The 19,159-nt window shown below is 38.3% G+C and overlaps 1 protein-coding gene across 3 annotated transcripts in view; it reads left to right on the top strand.

The window, feature by feature from the left end:
- The window catches only part of CHD2 (chromodomain helicase DNA binding protein 2), a 3,702,317-nt gene that overhangs the window by 3,416,636 nt on the left and 266,522 nt on the right, over positions 1-19,159 (top strand). For 2 of the 3 annotated variants that reach the window (XM_044078379.1, XM_044078380.1), the window contains exon 32: positions 11,201-11,335. In XM_044078379.1, coding sequence (XP_043934314.1) covers positions 11,201-11,335 — 135 coding nt within the window. The remainder of the gene's footprint in view (positions 1-11,200; positions 11,336-19,159) is intronic. The other variant, XM_044078378.1, reaches the window with a different exon arrangement.

The raw sequence follows: 19,159 nt of genomic DNA, 5'->3' as shown, positions 1-19,159 counted from the left end.
AAAGGAACTTCTCCTTAGAGGTTGGGCTTTCTGGGTATTTGGAGTCAAGGCCTTCCTTGGCTATGTCAATTAGATCATCTTGGTTGCAGTGCCCTTCCATAAACATTGACTAGGACAAGATGATGACAGCCTTAGATAAGGCCCAGGTGAAAATTAGTTTCATAGTATAGTACTAGGCTATCTGCCCTAGGGCATTTATAAGCCTAGCCAAAGTGTATGTGGCTTTCGCCACCCCATGTAATGATACAAAAGTGTACAATTTAAATTAAATTTAGTTTACTGTGCCGCTATCTAGCAATGAGACAGAGATGACCCCTGGGGTCACCTACGATCACTCATCCATTCGTCCAGATTTCTCTTGGAGAGTCAGTGAGGGGCTCTGCCTAACATGGACAGGTATCCTGTTCCAGAGTGTGGGAATCCTCTGGGTTATGAATCTGTCCCTCCAGCATGTCCTATTCATATTTGTGCTGAGGTTTAGATCTTTAGCTCTTGTGGCTCTGATGGATTTGGATTTTTTGAGGTGGAGCATGTCCATTAATTCTGAATTGGACATGGCCTTGTACGTAAGGCACAGATCACCACTGAGCAGGCAGTATGCTACTGAATAGAGCTGGAGCTTTTTCAGTCTGGCAGCATATGACATATGCTGGAGACCCTTGATCCTCTTGGTAAGGTACTTTTGGGGTCTCTCCAGCTGCTGCAGGTGACGGGCGAGGTACATACCAAATGGGGCATTGTACTCAATCATAGGCCTGATAAGGGAGGAATATAAGGGTACAATGACATCCTTTGATCTGGATGTGAATCCCTTCATGATAAGGTGGGCAAGGTAGAAGGTCTTTCTAACCACTTTGGCGACGTGGGTGTCAGATGAGAGGTCACTGTCAACTTGGGTCCCCAGGTCTCTGATTACTTTTTCCGTACTTAATGGATTACCACCTATGTGGTAATTTGTGGGTACTTCGTTTTTTTCCAAAGGGGATAACTATACATTTTTTGGCATTTAGTTTAAGGCCATGACTCTGGCACCAGTCGTCTGTTTCTGTGAGGCCCTTCTGGAGGATGCATGTGTCAGCTGGTGTGTCGACTATGGCGCCTAGTTTGCAGTCGTCTGCGAACTTTGTCAGCCACAACCCCCCTATGTTTGCCTGCACATCTGAGAAATAAATGCCGAACAAGAGGGGTCCCAGGTCAGAGCCCTGTGGGACTCCACTTGTGACTGGCTTAGAGTCTGACATAGCTCCAGCTATTCTGACTTTGTGGGTTCTGTCCTTTAGCCAGTTTGCAACCCATCTTGTGACAAACGGGTTTACATTTAAGCTGTTGAGCTTGTCAATAATGCCTGAGTCGGGTATTGTGTCGAAGGCTTTTGCCAGATCCAGGTAGGCTGCATGAACTGCTTTGCCTTCATCGATGGCTCTAGTGACTGTTTCAAAAAAGTCCACCAGGTTTAAAAGACAGGATCTGCCTTTTACAAAGCCGAACTGGGTAGGGTCAATTGTCTGTAGGTCCCCAATGTCTTTGTTTATGAGTTCCATAAAGATCCTTTTCATAGCTTTGCAGACCAGGCTGGTCAAGCTTATGGGGCGATAGTTTCCAGGGTCTGTAGAGGTGCCACCTTTGTGGAGTGGGACCACTGTAGCTGTACGCCAGTGTTCAGGGGCGTATCCTGTAGCAAGGCTAAGATTAAACAGCGTTCTTATGTGCGGGTTTAGCTCCTCTAGGAGTTCACGTAGCACGCAACCCCGGGACACCGTCAGGTCCCATGGATGCTGTATTTTTAGCTTTGCTGAGGGAAGCTCTCACCTGGACATCTGAGATTTCAGGGAGTTTGCATTCAGCTGAGATATTTATTTCGTCTTTTGGGGGAGATGGAGGGGAGAAATTTGCACTGAACCTGTCTGCCAGTATGTTGGCAATGTCTGTGGGTTCAGTGTATTTTTTGCCGTTATGAACTAACTCTGTGCATATCTGAGGATCTGAGGGTTTCCACCCAGGTTTCTAACATAACTGAGTCCTCAAAGTATCCACTGTGGTCTTAGTATACCTGTTACCTTCTGCTTCAGCTACTCTTATCGTGTTCAGTTTTGACACAGGGAATATTGAAGCTGACTGGGATACTGTCCAGTTTCCATCAGCATTTGCAATGATTTTTCCTTTGTTGCCAATGCCCTTGGGTCTGGAGACCTCAGCACTGGCTATTCTGATGCAGTGAGTCACTAGACTCAAAGGCTTTAATGCTTAGCTCCTCAATGTTGAGATCAGTCATTCATTCAGTGCTATTCTTAGTGCAGGTGCGATCATTGTAAAGTCTTTTGGTATTGAAGCCCCCCCCTGTACTTTACCTGACCCTGATCCTGACAGATGACATTATTGCTTCAGCATTGACAAAGAATAGTATCAATTTGGACTACAGCAGTGACTCCTTTTAACTCAGCAGCCCTTGGCAGCAGTCATTGATGTAGGGAAATTGGTTCCAAAGAAACCAGCTAGATATATTGCTTTGGGACAAGTACCTTGCCAGTATGGCTTCACTCTTGGTTCACCCCCTGATCTGCAGCCTTTGGACCTGTCATCATTGTCCCAATGGGACCCAGCACTGATGAGGCTAATTTGACCTAGAAAGTCTGAGGAGTCGTGCTGAATGCTGCAGTGACTTCACCCTGAGCATACTGATGAAGAGGACTTGCAAGAGGAGGCATATAGATTCTGCACCAGAGTCTCCCATCTCAAGTGTAGATCTTGGCAAAGGGGAAAGATTACCCTGAGTCATGTTTGGAAGATTTTATTTTGGAGGTATAAATGACAAGATGGGGTGAAATCTTGGCTCACAGACCCCTACTCTGCCAGGGAAGAGAATTTTCCAAGAAGGTTTTTGGTTTATGTCACCAATAGCTTGGGTGCCCCCCCCCCCCACACACACACACACAGACAGAATGATTAACCATGGTAGCAGCCAGATGTTGTTTTACCAGTCCCCAGGAAACCCAATAGGAGTCTTTGGAGTGCCAAGGAGAGACCATTCTGGAGCAAAGGACCCCCTGCAAACACCATTCTCTTGAGACCTGTCACAAAAAAATGGTCCCCAAAAGAGACTCAAGGGAATCACCTCATCCCCAGGGGAAAGATTCCAGGACAGTTGATTGCTTGGGAAAGCAAATTTGTGCATATAGAGTACATTCTTCATCAAGATCTTAAACTACTTCATACACATGACTAGATTTAAGTATCTAGCAGAGAAAGTTCTAGATACCTTGACAAAGTTAAAATATGGTGATTTATGCAGACAGACCAAATCACAGTTGCAGCAATGAATAACATTGTGCCGTCATCATGGGGCTTTTGCATAATGCAGCTGCAGCAAATGGAGCAGATAGAATAGCAGGGTCAGATATGCCCTTGAGAAGACAGGCCTGTCTTAGACTCTGAGGATTTATCCAAAACTTTAAGGCAGCCTTTGCCAGTATCCCATATGATGGATCCTCCTTATATGGGCCAAAGGAAAAGACAGATTGCTAACATGTGAGCGAGAAGGCAAGTTGTTTGTGGCTTTTAAGGTCATGTTTACCATTTTGAAGAGATCCTACACTAGGAATCAAAAGGGAGTAAAGAACATTTGGTTAAAAAAATCCCAACATCCCAAGTATGAGCAACGCTTTCGTAGAGACTCCCATTGTGTGTGTGTAGGGGGTTATTTAATGGTCATCACCCTAAGGGCAGAGGTGGTCTGTAAAACATGGGGTTATGCTGTCCATCCACTGGAAGCAAACAGCAGCACCCAGGTGGACTTGCCTAACTGCTGACCTAAGTTGGCAGTTGAGTCACATGTCCTTGAACCTAAATGTGTGACTGGCTATCACACAGAACAAATGAATCAGGGGCTACATTAAGAGGCTACTCTGTATCCTTTTTTGGAAACCTCAGTATCACTTTCTCATCTTTTACCAGATGTCCCAAACTACCAGAAGAAGACAGCAATACAGGAGGTTGCAGGCCTCAAAAAAAAATCTTCCAGGAGGACCTCCTAGCCCATGTAAGATCCAGGTTTTACAAAAGCTTAGGCCAGTACTGGATTTCAATTGCCTAAACTTCTACATACAAAAACAGTATTCTGGATGACCACTATGCAGTTAGTACTGCACTTATTGGATGTGCTTTTTGGACCTTCAGGATGCCTACCTGCATTTTAAGATAGCAAAGACACCCAAACGGGTCCTTCCCATTCAAATGGGAGATGGTCATTATCAGTTCAAAGCCTTGTCCTTTGGTCTCACCCCAGTCTCTAAGGTGTTCACCAGGTGCATGGCAGTGGTATCAGCTCACCTGAGACAGGTGGAAGTCAGGAATCTTCCCTTATCTTGATAACTGGCTCCTAGTTGCCACTTCAGCAGTCTCTCTTCTGTGAACAAAAAATTATTTACTTGAATTATGTCTATGAGAATCACAATGATCATTATAAACTCAGTCTGAGCTGCTGCAGGCTCTGATATTCATTGCTCGACATTGGGACACCAGGCAGAAAGGAAGCAGCCTTCTACCAGAAATTGCCTTTCAACAAGCTGGCATCAGACTTCTGTTACAAAAACAGACACTACTAGCCACACTTAATTTTTGGAACCCTAAGTCTAATGGCATTAAGTTTGTTTTGTTTATGCTACCCTTCGCAAGATACCACGAGCGCTCTACAAGTGACCTTGAAGGTGTTGTGGTCTGTGTTGCAGGATTCCATGGAATAACTAATATGAATTAAAAAAAAAACACGTTGTAAGCACTTGAGTAATGGCTGCATCTCCCAAACGTGAATGTAGGGTGCCCTTTCTTCCTTCTACTTTAAACAATTAATGTCATCATGGAAATGTCATTCTTGGGGTGGAGAGGGAGCACTGTTTGTGACAGGTGGTCCAAGGGATATGGATGCAGCACAAGGCCTGTTTAATCATAAACATTTTAATTATAACATTCTTCATAGCATTGCAGGCCATTCAGGACAATCTTCCACAAGATATGGTTGCCATACTCTTAAAGACAGCATGTCACTGGTGTGGTAAATCAGACAAGAAGGGACTGGATCCTGTTCTCCCCTTGGGAAGAAGTGAGAGTATGGGAATATGCAGTCAGTTCTCAGGGCTTAGTCCAAGGTGTGTGCTGTAATTGGAAAGCCCCAAGTATGGGAATGTGCAGTCAGTTCTCTGGTATTTCTAACTACAGCACACATCTTGGGCCAAGCCATTTCTGTAATGGACAGGCTAAGCAGATGCCTTCTGAGTGGTCCCAAATGTGTACATTGAAAATGATTTTCAGTCATTGGGGGAAGGTTTGCTGCAATTTCTTATTATCCTCCAACAGCAACGTTTCCGTAATCCCTCAACAGAGACAGATGCTCAGGGATGCACTTGTCTACCAGTAGCCTCCATTTCTCCTATGTACATTTCCTCACCACACCTCATGATGAAATTCATCCAGAAAGCAAAGCCAAAGTCATCTTCACAGCCCTGTTTTGACCTCTGCCATATTTTTGGAGAGAATGTAACAAAGGTCAGCTTGTCCAGGTAACAAAACATTGTTCTTTTGTATTGATGTTAATCCAGCCATAAATCTCTTCCAGGAAAAAGCGAGCCTACTGTGAAAAATCTATGGCTTCTGCTTCAGCTTACTTTAGGAAATTAGAAGTAGATGACATTTTCACTGCAGTGACTTTGGCCTCACTGCATGGTTGCATGGTATTGTAAGACACTATAAGCAGGACATTGTCCAGAGATTCCTTTAGGAATTCCATCCTTTGTGGAATCACCTAAGTTATCCTGGCCCAACCAATGTCTCAACAATTGAATCCTTTCATCCCAACTCCTTTACCCCACTCACCACCAAGAAACCCCCTAACTCGCTCCTGATAGCACATCTCAATATCCACAGCGTAAACAATAAAATTCCCCATCTTCACGCTCTCCTAGATGTTCACTCATTTGATATACTAATTATGACAGAAACTTGGTTAAAACATATAACTCCAGACAATGAAATTATCCCACCAGGTTACAATATATTGAGACAAGACCGAAAAAAGCATAAGGGAGGGGGAGTAGCAATTCTTTTTAAAGACAGCCTACAAGTTACCACTTCACCTTATAATTCCCCTCAGGATAATAAGGCAGAAATCCTTATTTCCAAAATTCAGCTTAACTCAAATAAATCCTTGTATATCATCAGTATCTGTCTACCTCCTGGCAATAATTCTAGGACACTTGAGGATATCCTCAGCTGGATATCATCAACTTTCCCACAAGAAACTATAATCCTATGGGATTTTAATATTGATTGAAAATGTGTCAACAGTGAACATCCTACTTCTCATATTAATCTCCACACCTTCACTCAAATCATCAACTCTTCTACCAGACTTAACAAACCAAGTAATAGAGAGTACCTTAGACTGGATTCTTATTAATAACCATTTCCAAACATATAAGGTAGGAATCTTACTATATGACATTAGCGACCACTCTTTGACCTACATTATCAGACAAGTGATATTTCCCAGCCTCCCACATATAGAACTTCAAGGTCCAATAAACACTTTAACCCAGTACTATTTCAAAGTGAGTTGAATGCTTGTGACTGGACTCCTCTAAAAAACATTCTCACTTGAAGAGGCAGTCAAATACTTCAATGAAAAATTCTTGACTATCCTTGACCAGCATGCTCCAAAACGCTGTATTAGACTCAAGTCAAAACCAGCCCCCTGGCTCACAAAAGAAACCAGACAGAAAATCTTAGTCAGAAACAAAGCTTAGTCTAGGTGGCGTGCTACCAAAAATATTACCGAGCAGCAAAATTTTAGACACTTGAGGAATGTAACAAAAAAGGCTATTCTCTCAGGTAAAAAGAACTTTTATAGCAAACTACAACAAACGAACCAAAATAATCCATGAAGGTTGTGGGCAAGTATCAATAAACTACTACACCCAGGTCATTCTAGTACACCAACCCCACATGATGCTAATCATAATACTCGACTGCTAATACCTTCAACACCTTCTTTACAGAGACCATTCAATCTCTAGCCTGCCAGCTATCCCCTGGTAACTCTAGCCTTCTTGCCTCCTCTTCTAATCCCCTCCCTACTTTCCACCTGAAACCCATCTCTACTGAATTCATCTTTAAGCTTATCCAAAAACGTAAGCCATGTACTGCTTCAGCTGACCAAATCCCAGCTGAATATTTGCAAAAAGCAGCCAAATCAGTAGCATATCCTATATCCATCCTCATTAATAGAACCATAAATGAGGGTACCATCCCTGACATCTGGAAAATCTCTCACATTATACCATTACATAAAGGGGCAACTCAAATGAATATTCTAACTATCGGCCTATTGCCCTACTATCACCCTTAGGAAAAATAATGGAAAAATGCATTTATCACCAGCTACTTGACCATTTAATTCAACATAATTTACTATCTAATAGCCAACATGGCTTTAGACCATTTCACAGTACTACTGCTGCCCTCCTGTCCTTCACTGACTCCATTAACAGAAACCGTAATGACAGTGCTCTCTCCTCAGCACTCTTTATTGATCTTTCAAAAGCCTTTGATATGTTAAACCATACTCTTCTTATAAATATCCTGAAATCTCTTTCACTTAGCAATCAGACTATACAATGGTTTAGTTCCTACCTTACTAATAGGCAGCAGGCTCTGGGAGAATAGTCTTTCTTTCCACCTACCAGTAATCCTCGGGGTCCCTCAAAGTTCCATTCTAGGACCTCTCTTTTTCCTCAATATTTATCAATGAGCTATACCTAGCTATTCCTGAAGCTACCTACTTACATACGATTCAACGTTCATATGTTCAGCCAACTGTGCATCAGAACTGCAATCCCTAACTCAGAAAGTATTTAACACATTGGAGACCTGGTTCTCAAAACGTTGCCTCCTCCTCAATCCCCAAAAAACAAAGCTCCTCCTCTTTACACCTACTAGCAAGTCCTCCCCCATTGATTTCTCAGTCGTATCTAATAATGGCACCCTCGTATCCCATGACTCTACCACCATATTCCTAGATATTACAGTAGAAAACAATCTCAACTTTGACACCCATATTAATAACACTATAAAAACAGTCAGCAGAAAAAATGGGGTCCCTATACAGGATTAAGCCATTCCTTACACCAACAGCAAGATCTACCATTGCCCACTCCCATCTTATCTCTACACTTCTCTATGCCTCCCCCATATATACTAACCTGCCTAAAAATAATCTTCTCAAATTGACCAACTCTTATAATCACATCACCAGATTTGCCACTGGTAATTTTTTCCGAACCCATCGCTGTCTGAATGTAAAGCAGCTGGGCTGGCTTGAACAACAAAACCTGATGCAACTGTCTCAACTTACCGTAGCTCATAAGATCCTAAATCACCCAAACAACACCCCTATACTTTCAAACCTTATAATCTCGTATAAAAATCTTAATTCATTACGATCTTCTAATAAACGACTAGTCAGCATAGGTAAGTCCAATAACTTGGCAAGGGACTTACTGTTCTCTAACACAGCTGGTAAAAACTGGAACCTACTACCTGATGATCTTATATCACTTCCTTCCTTGCCGTTCTTTAAACAAAAACTCAAAAGACACCTGAAATCACACTGGTTATGCCCTTGTAGCAACCATGACTAATCGTTTCTCCTGTATTTTGTATCATCTCTTAAATTCTACTTGTTTATATTAGTTAAATGCTACTTACTACCAATGAAAGCAGGAACTGTAACCAATAGACACTTTGAATTTAATTCCTCTTGGTGCATCAAGTATAACTTCTGTACCTTACCTTTGTACCATACTGCATATTGACTGTATATACCTTTGTCTCAACCTTTTTGTTATGTATAGCCTTTTTTAGCATAATCTTGATTGTATATGTCACTGTCTCTGTATGTATGTTAAAACTGCATTTTTTTTTTTTAAATCACCTGGAGCTTTTCTCCCTGGGCCTCTACTGAAAATGGACATATATCCAGCTAGACTAGCCCGGTCAACAAATGTAAAATAAAAATAAATAAATAAATTATAGCACTGATGGTAACTTAGACCCACCATTGAAGTATACGGACTGGATCAGGTGAGATACAAATGATGTGTACCTCCCATAATGACCTTCTTTGTGTGTGCCCATACACTATAACATACGCCCCCACCTTCACCCTACATAAAATATGCCACCGTCTCCACTCTGACATAACCTAGGCTCTATGTATTAGGGTAACACTTCCCCTTTTACTTGTATGTCAGATAGTACCTTTGAGGACTACACATGCCTTCCCATAGCAGCTAATCTCAGTCTGGAGAGAAGAAAAGAGAGATGCATTGTGGGAGTGGTGGAGAATGCCACAAGATTCAGAAGGGACAGAGTGTCTCACAGCAAAATCATACCCTGTAGTATAGAAGTATTCCCCTGTAGCATTTGGAATAAGTTCCTTTATGTCTTGCTCCTTGATCTTGCATGTAATATTCATTAAGATGATGGGACTAAAATTGTTTGAATTTGGAGTGCCCCTGCCTTGTGAATTTGTATTGTTGAAGCTTGTTGCAATAGGTCAGAGACATATTAACACATTAATATTTTTTAATGTGATTAATAGAGTTTTCTTTGAGTCTTAGTTGGAAGCCATCAAATTTGTTACCTGGTCTCCTCTAACCTATGTTTTTTTTTTTGTTTGTTTTTACTTCTGACAGCTATTATAGATGTATTTTGATGATCACCCTTTCTGCCTGTAGCACACTGATACACCTCTTAGATTTTAAAGTTTGCTGTATTCAGGAAAATTACAGAAAAATTACTGGATAATTCACCTTATGCTAACCAGTGTTACATGCAGAACCCCCCCCCCCCTGCCATCCTTCAACATAACTGCTAACAATGGCACTATCTCCCCAGAAGCCCAAACTAAACTACTGGGCATCATAGCTGATAACCTGAAGTTTGATGCGCATATCAAACTATTTAAACCATTAATAAAAGACTTGTCTCTCTTTACAGAATCAAACCTTTCCTTACCCCACTTGCTAGAACTGCAATTGCCCGTTCCCATCTGCTATCAGCTCTTCTCTATGCCTCACCTCTATTCTCCACAAAACAAAACAGATCTTAATAAAGTATCATCCTGCTATAACCATATTTGCTACTGGCACAGCCTACCGGACACATCACTGTCACAACCTAAATTGCCTAGGATGGCTTGAACTGCCAAGCCTACTGCAGCTCAACCAGTTGACAGTGGCACATAAAGTCCTTTACTAACCAGAAAATACACCTGCACTAAAAAATATTATCAGCCCCTACACCAGCACCCGGCCACTGCGATCATCCACTAGACTTCTAGTTCAAACATACAAATCCAACTACTCAGCTGGGTTGTCTCTGTTTGCCAACTCTGTTGGAAAAATATGGAACAGACTCCCAGCTGACCCTACCCTAGAACCTTCACTAACTCAATTCAAAAACAAACTCAAGAAATACTTCAAAACTCATTGGTTATGTCCTTGCACTAACCCCGACTAGTGACCTTTCTATTTCTTAGGTGCCTTACCTTCAACTAATTCTAACTTTTTTCTACCACTCCATTTCAGGAAGGGTCAGTTGTATAACTGCTGCTCAGTGTGTCTTAAACCTGAATGTAATGTGTTATGTATGTTTAACTTTGAAAATAATGTTATGTTTTGTAAAGTGTTTTATAATAAGTTAGTACTATATGTGCTAAATGCTGGTATTGCTTATGACTGTAATCTGCTTGAAACTAGCATTTACTAAATGTTAAATATGAAGTATTATCTTGGAGCTTTTCTCTCCAGGCCTCCGCTGAAAATGGACATGTATCCAGTCAACAAATGTAAAATAAATAAATGTGCAGGGCCCCTAGTAGTGTGGTTTCTGACAGTGCAGTGTCCTTTTTGAGAGCTTGCTGATTAGAAGTTTTCTGAGTAGGACACTATGGATTAATATGGTTACTAACCATTTTTTTCTTTTGTTAATGCTGAAATTATTTCAATATTTGTGAAACAAAATAAGTGGAATCTGTAACAAGTCTTCTTGCTAAAAAGTGTAAGAGAACTGTTTTGTTGCTTTGTTTCATAACAGAATTGAGCAGTACAAACGCTAAACATATTTAAACATATTTCTTCCCTTTTCCAAGCAGCCAAAAGCCACTGGTGCTAAAACTAAAGCTAAGCCAAAAACGCCTCAGGGTCCTGTCCATATCTCTGAAGGAAAAGAACCTGTTTTGATTGACAATGAGGAAGATGAACTTGACCAGGAGACATTCAGCATGGTGAGTATACACCATTAGCCTGTTAATTGTTGAGCAACACAGTGCAGTAGTACAACATTTAGACTAGAGTTTGAAGTTAAGGACTGCATTTATAGTCTGTTCCAGAGTTGAGATGCTTGGCTTTCACGGACAGTGGACAGGGGTATTCAATAGTTGCACATTTTCTGAAACCATTGTACTTTACACTGTCAAGTCATTATGCAAGTCAGGTATGCCACAGTTGTTTCCTTTCATTTAATATGGATTAGACTTTATTGATACTACTACTGAACTGAGATGATCTTTGTAAATACTCCTTAAGCAGTATTGTGGCAAGTCATTTCTTGAAATCCTTTGAATACTGTACTATAGAATTTATTCAATTATTACAGAGACATTCCTAAATTAAAGCTTAGTTCCACACATTGTTGCTTCTTTCCCATCAGTGTGTTGAATTAAACTCACTGTAGGTTATCTTTTACACTGCAGCATTTATTATATTTTTTGACTTGCATTCATTTTCCTGTCATAGATGTTGTAAAGCAGTTAAGGGTATATTTCTACTTCACCCCTCCAGTCAGAGAACAAGGTACCCCTGTGGGACCTCAGATTTTGTTAGAAGTTTTAATAAAGCCACCATCTGAGCCATCATCTGTCACTTGCTTAATTCCTGTCTTGGAAGAGCTTATTCCTTGAGGATATATCCTCAGCCAGGAGAATGAGTTACAAGCAGTATAATTTTCTCCACCTTATTTGTTTTTTATGGAGACAGTCTCCTTACTCTCTAATCCATCCTTTCTCCTCAAGGTGGCATCCAAATCCAACTTTAATTAACCCATTCATCTGCCAGTGTTCATTCCCAATCACTCTAAGAGGGGCAAATACAGACGGTTGCACTTCTATCTTCATAGACCCAAGACCATCAGAAAGTACCCTAAATTGTTTGTGTCCTTTGCTCCTAATAGACTGGGTTCAAAAGTTTCCAATATTACCTTGTCTTTATCAGTTTGTTGCTTTTGCCAATCAATCCATGCTCATTAGACCAGAGGCTCTTTTATGAGATCTGTGTTCACATCTGCCAACTTCTTCAAGATCTCTTCTCTAGATGAGATTTGTGCATTTGTTACATGTACATTTCTTTATACATCTTTGCTGAAGATTTTAAGCTGGACATGATTTCTAGATCTAGAGCTTCCTTTGAAGCCACTATCCTCAAACATCTCCTGTCATGGGTACCAAGTATATTACTGTACATACACACATAGGAAAAAGCTCAAATTATTAATGGAGAAAGTCGTGCAGAATTACTGCATGTCAAATAAACACAGTGTAAAGCAAATTCCACCTGTTAGAAAGACATATGAGCCCTTGTGCATATGCGATTAAAAACAAACTTAACTAAGCAAAAAAAAAAGTTGGGAAATCCCACCCAGCTACTGAGTAACTTCCCATATAAGCCAAAGTAAACAGCTGGCAATAAAAAAGTGAATATAAAACTTTACACTGTAGAAGCTTAAAACATTGCAAGAAATAGCACACCGAATACAGAATTAATTTGTATTTATTCTGTCATCATATCTGTCCAACTTGAGCTGACATCAATAATCTATCACAATTTAAATAGTAATCAGCCAAACTTAAGTGGTACACTTATTTGTAATGTCCATCAGCTGTCTGGTATAAGCATGATCCTGGAAGTTGTGTCTTTATTGTTGTCCTTGATGATGAATGCATTTTCCAGTGACACCCCACAGAAAACTACATAGTAGCCAAAGCAGCAAGGCATAGCCATTATCTCTTAACCACACCATAACAGTTTTCCAACTCACAGGTCCCCCTCACAAAAATCACTGAAAAAAATTGCTCACCTCTTACAAAACCTTATCCAACCAATTACAAAATGAAGAAAACAAAGTATTGAATGATACAGTTAAGTTGCAGGTAGCCAACCATTTAAGTTTGTCTTTCATTTAAATGAAAATCCTTTTGGATTAAGCCGTAAACAAAACATTGAAGTTACCATTTTTTCAAGATGAATAGGATAATTTTCATGCCTTTTAGACACCTGTTAATTTTAAATCCATATTTACAAGATTAAGAACACTCGTTGGATTCCAAGATGGCTGCCAACTAAGAAGCACACTTCTCAGTCAGCTCCTGACAAAAAGTTATAATCTAACTCAATCTGGGTTTCAGCATCTCTACCAGCTCATCAAAAATCAAGAAATACTGAACTTTACTGGATACTAAAGCATCTTTTCAGAAGATTTTGTAAAATATACAGAATTTATATACTTATCTGGAAAACCCCATGTACTGAAAGGGGCATTTCTGCAAGCAGTTCAGACCTCACCGATAAACTACATAGAAAATAAAACACTTTGATAAATACAGAAACATGGACTCAGTGGAAGATCAAACACAAGACTTTCACAATTGATGTCACTGGAGAAAGAAGTCTGTACAAAGAGACAAACTGCAAAACAGCAAACAGACCGCCAAAATGAAGACAGAACAACCCCTTTTTATGTAAGAACTCAAAGCAGCTCTAACACCCTTGCAAGAAAAAATACACTCCTTTTCTACAAAACTAAATGCTTTTGGAAGTACTGTAGATCAAATATTTTCTAGACTAGAGAAAAATGAAGAGAAAACTTTAGAAAATGAAACTAAGAAGAAATCAGAAGTAGTACTAATGCCACAGAGAAAACAGTGTCTGCAATACAACAAAAAATAATAGATTTCGAAGCAAGATCCAGAAGAAGTAATGTGCTATCAGGGGCATCCCCGAGTAATGCGAACAAGCTTCTTTACATACTGCAATAAAAGAAATCTTTGAAATACTCTTGGACAAAAACACTGCAGTACAAAACTTTGTAATAAAGAGATTTCATAGAGCATTAAGAATATCTCAAACTCTTGATGCCCCACGGCAAGTCTACGTGAGACTACTGAATGCAGCTCATACTAACATGGTTTTACAAGCTGGCAAAACTAAAAAACAAATAATTTGGAAAGGCAATAAAATAACAATTGACTTACCCTTAGAAATCAAGTAACAAAGACAAATTCTATCACCTTTCTGTGCATACTTAATAAAAAACAAAATAAAGTTCCAAATGAAGTATCCTGCTTCTCTACAATTCAATACAAGGGGTCTACATACCAAGTAAAAAATAAAAAAGCAAAATCGGCTTTCTTAAAAGCATTCAGTGAAATCCCTCCAAAATAACCAGTGAAATGTAAGTAACATTTATACTGTTATCAGCATTTAGAATGCATTTAAACTGTAAAAGACCTTAAATCCGACTAATATAGGTATCAATAGTATTTTTATGCATTATTTTGAAGTTTCTGAAGATTTTTTACCTTTATATTGCAAGGAAAAGTCTCCATAGGCTTTCTTTTCCGTTGCAACATTCTAAAGCCGTTTTTCCAGGAAGCTGTGACACATCAGACGTCCGTGACCTATGACCTCGCGTCATACATGCTAATTAACTCATTCACTGAAGTCAGAGCCAGTTCTAGTCTACAGCAGCCAAGAAGTCCCAAAAAGAAGCAAGAACCATGTGAATGCATTGTGCCATCCAATAGCTTCACCTGATTGCCATCCAGGAAGTAAACTGCAGTATTACAAAGCTGAAAATGCCATCCAGGAAGTAAACTGCAGTATTACAAAGCTGAAAATCGAGAGGCATCTACACTTAATGAAAAAGAACAATTCATGGCTCAAAAATCACACAGGTACTGCAAAACTTCCTTAATTCACTAACTGTAAGGTTTAAAAGGCAGATATTGAAGAAGAATATTTATCTAATTATTGGCAATCTAGATAATGTAAAGGAAGAAAGTAAGCTTTAAACAAGAACTGAATGAGAAAGCTAAGGTTACAGTGATCTGTCCAGAATAAGATGGCTTACGGAGAAAATATGCACTACAAATTTGGACTTGGCTAAAATACTACTGTAAATAAAAATGACTTTATGCTCATTCAACAGTTTTTTTTTCTCATTGGACTAGTATTAGTCGGAGTACTAGAGAAGGTCAAGTAACAAACTTTGTGTACTAGATGCATTTTAATATGAAGCATATAGGGAGCGATATCATGTGTTAATTTTCTATATGTTTATATACAACAAGAAGGGTACTTATAACATATGCTCATAGTATATCTGTATAATACACTATGTAGTAACAAAGTCCATTTTTCTGCTAAAACAAGTTCCAATGTCTGAACTATATAGTACTTAAAAGAAGGTTTTTGAGAAAAAAATATTATATCTAGCCACATGGTTACATCTATAAAATATTTTTTGTATTGAAATTTGACATTAGAAGCCAGAACTTACCCCTACTGCCTAATTGGGTTAATAATATCTATATTTGTTATCTTATTTAAGTTGCTGGCCGAGTGGCGTTTATCCTAGCAGTGTTGTGATGTTTTTTGGAATGCAAAATATTTACTGTAAGATAGTTAAAATTGTATATATGTCTAGTTTTTTTCAATTCTAGAATGATGTATATGTTACTTGTTTACTGGATTAACCTTTTTCCTTCAGAGCATAATGGTAAGTGGTCAGGCACTAAAGAAATTCTGAAACAGAGTTCTGTCACCTTCTCCTCTCGTGCTATTATTTCTCAGCACACAGTAATCAGTACTCACAATGCTTTGACAAATCCCCCCCCACACACACACACAGTTAATTCAGGTACAGGATTATTCAAAGTAATACTCACATAAGATGATTAACATAGCCTCATGGAATGTAAAATGGCTTACAGGACATTAAGAAGAAAAAGCTAGTTATGCACTTCATATACAAGTTGAAGTCAGATATAACTTTTTTTTGCAGGAAATTCATGTGACTATGTGGGACAAGGGAACAGAAAAAAAACACTAAGTGGATTCAGCAAATAATAGCAGCTGGGGACAGTACCTCATCAAGAAGGACATCTATAGTAATTAACAAATTTTTTAAAGGGAACATCATTAAACATAGTTATGCTACTAAAGGGAGATGGTGCTATTTCATGTTTGCTTCCAGCATATATATAAATCCTGTATTATTTTGAAATGTTTATGGTCCTTGTAACTATCAGCTTGATTTCTTAATCAAATTGTATAACTTACTAATTAAGCACCCAGATCATCTGATTATAATTGGGGGAGATTGGAATATAACAATCAATCCATTCAAAGATGGATCGGATAAAAATTATACTCGATCTCCCCAAGCCACAACATTTTTATCAGAACTAATTGAAGATTTCATCCTAACAGATCTCTTCGAACTTAACAACACAGACAGTCTAGGTAGCAGATACACATATTTTTCCCAATACCACAAATCCTGGTCTAGAATTGACAGATTTCTAATTTCTCAAAGCTTTGCTCATTATGAAGTGCAATATAACTCAGAACCTAGATCATTATCAGACCATTCAAAAATAAATATAACAATAACACAAAATTGGTTTTACTACCCACATTACATCAAACTGGACATTAAACTCAAACCTGTTGAAAATTAAAGAAGTGGAACAAGAGATTATAAACTCTCTTATTCACTTAAATGAAAACTTTGCAAACCGTGATATCCCTTTGGATATTCAATGGGCTGCCTTTAAAGTTACGGCTAGGGGTAGGCACCTTCATCCAAAAAGCATCATATTACAAAAAGCAAAGAAGGGAAAATATAAGTAAAATAGAAAGTAAGCTAAGACTATTTGAACTGGAACTGCAAAGAAACTACTCCTAATACTGAGAAACAAGTCTACAGAAACAGTTAAATGAGATTGTAACGCAACAGTATACATTTACAGAACTTGTAATGCTACACTAATATGTGGAGTGGGCTCATACTCCTTCTAAAATGTTAGCAAGACTTATGAACGTAAGGAACCCCACATGTAAAATACAAGAAGTAAAATATAAAGACAAAATTTATAACTCTAATATTGAAATAATAGGGGTTTGTAAAGAAATACTTCAAAACATTTACAGTCCACATGATTGTAGTAATGACAATCTATTCCAAACCTTTGTGAATGGTGTAGAATTCCCTCAGATTAATGACTTTCAATCTATTATTCTCAAATGTCCATTAACAGAAGAGGAAATAGCAAAGGCTATTGCTAAATTAAAACCTGGGAAAGCTCCTGGTCCTGATGGGTATGTAGCAGAATTTTATAAACATTTTAAGCAACAAATAACACCAGTACTTTTAAAATTATACAACTGTATAATAAAAGTTGGGATATCAAACCTTTATCTGAACAACTCCAAAACCGTACTTATCCCAAAACCAAATACAGATCCGAACAACTGTAGAACTATAGCTCTGATAAATGTGGATATTAAGATATTTTCAACAATTTTAGCACAAAGGATACAGAAAGTAGCCCCAGCTATGATTGCACCTGAGCAGCTAGGTTCTGAGTCAGAGACAAGTAAAGGACAACACATTAACCATCGATGCCCTAACCCACTTAAGTGCCGAGGACAAATCCCCTAAATGCGCATCGTCAGTAGATGCAACAAAAACCTTTGACTGAGTCAATAAAAAATTCCTCCTCTTTGTATTTTATCAATTTGGATTCCCAAAAGAATACATAAAAATGATTAAAGCATTATATACTAAAGCAACTACAATGCTCTATATTAATAAGAAAACTTCTAACCCAATACAAATGTTTAATGGAACCAGACAGGGATGCCCACTCTCACCAAACCTGTTTAATTTCTATGTAGAAACATTACTACTGCAAATTACCCAGAGAACATATCATCTTATTTCAGTATCAAAAACTCAAATAAAATACACAGCTTTTGCAGACTTTCTCAATATTTACTTTCAGTATCCTAATACTGATTTAAATAAAATCCTGTCGTCCATAGATAAGTTTTCCCTAGTATCCAGCTATGAAATTAATCCTAAGAAGTCAATTATTTATCCAATTAACCCGCTAGGACATGAGGAATTTTACTTTCCGGAGACTAATGTTGAAGTGCAAATTTACTTTGAAATATTTAGGTATAAATTTTAGCCGTACACAATCAGATATGTTTAATAATATACTTACAACTTGGTCAAATATAGTCAGTAACATTAATAAATGGGAAAAGCTTAAACTATCTATATTATCAAAAGTTTCAATTGTAAAAATGAACATATTGCCTAAGATTTTATACCATCTGAATGCCTCTTTCATGAAAATTCCAGTTACCTTCTTCAACAAGATAAAAGTTCGACTGGCAAAATTCATATGGTACCGAAAAAGTACAAGAATTAGCTATAATAAGTTAATACCCTCAAAAGAAAAAGGAGGCTTTTAAGCCTTCCTGATTTTCAATTGTACTGTGAATTTATCAATGCAAGTCGCATCATGCAGATTATAAATCGTGACCCTATAGGTAATGAATGGTAACAATTATGGATTAAATTATTTCACCAGAACATTATAACATATAAAGTTAATCCAAAAATGATTCCCTTCCTAAAACAAGAAACTCTTAAGACAACAAAAATTCACCCTATCTTAATAAACAGCTGTGAAATCTTCAGGAAGCTACTGATATCAATAAATTTAAAAGACACAGTTACTCTTCTGCAACCAATACATAACAACCCAGATATAAAACTAGCAAACACTATGGTTAACCTAGATAAATACCCTTTAGTAAAAACTTATACAGTATTGGATTTTTACCAATTACATAACCTTTCAATTGAAAATATCATGAAACTACTTAAAGCAAGCAATAAATATAAAATGATAATTAAACAAAAAGTAAGTACTATAACCAAATATATCAATGTAGTTGAGCAAGATGTTAACTTAGCA

Source organism: Protopterus annectens, chromosome 7.part0, assembly GCF_019279795.1.
Source record: "Protopterus annectens isolate FY-2018-M chromosome 7.part0, PAN1.0, whole genome shotgun sequence".
Classification (NCBI taxonomy): Eukaryota; Metazoa; Chordata; order Ceratodontiformes; family Protopteridae; genus Protopterus; species Protopterus annectens.
The sequence above is the reverse complement of the archived record's forward strand: the minus strand, read 5'-3'. Positions and strand labels throughout refer to the sequence as shown.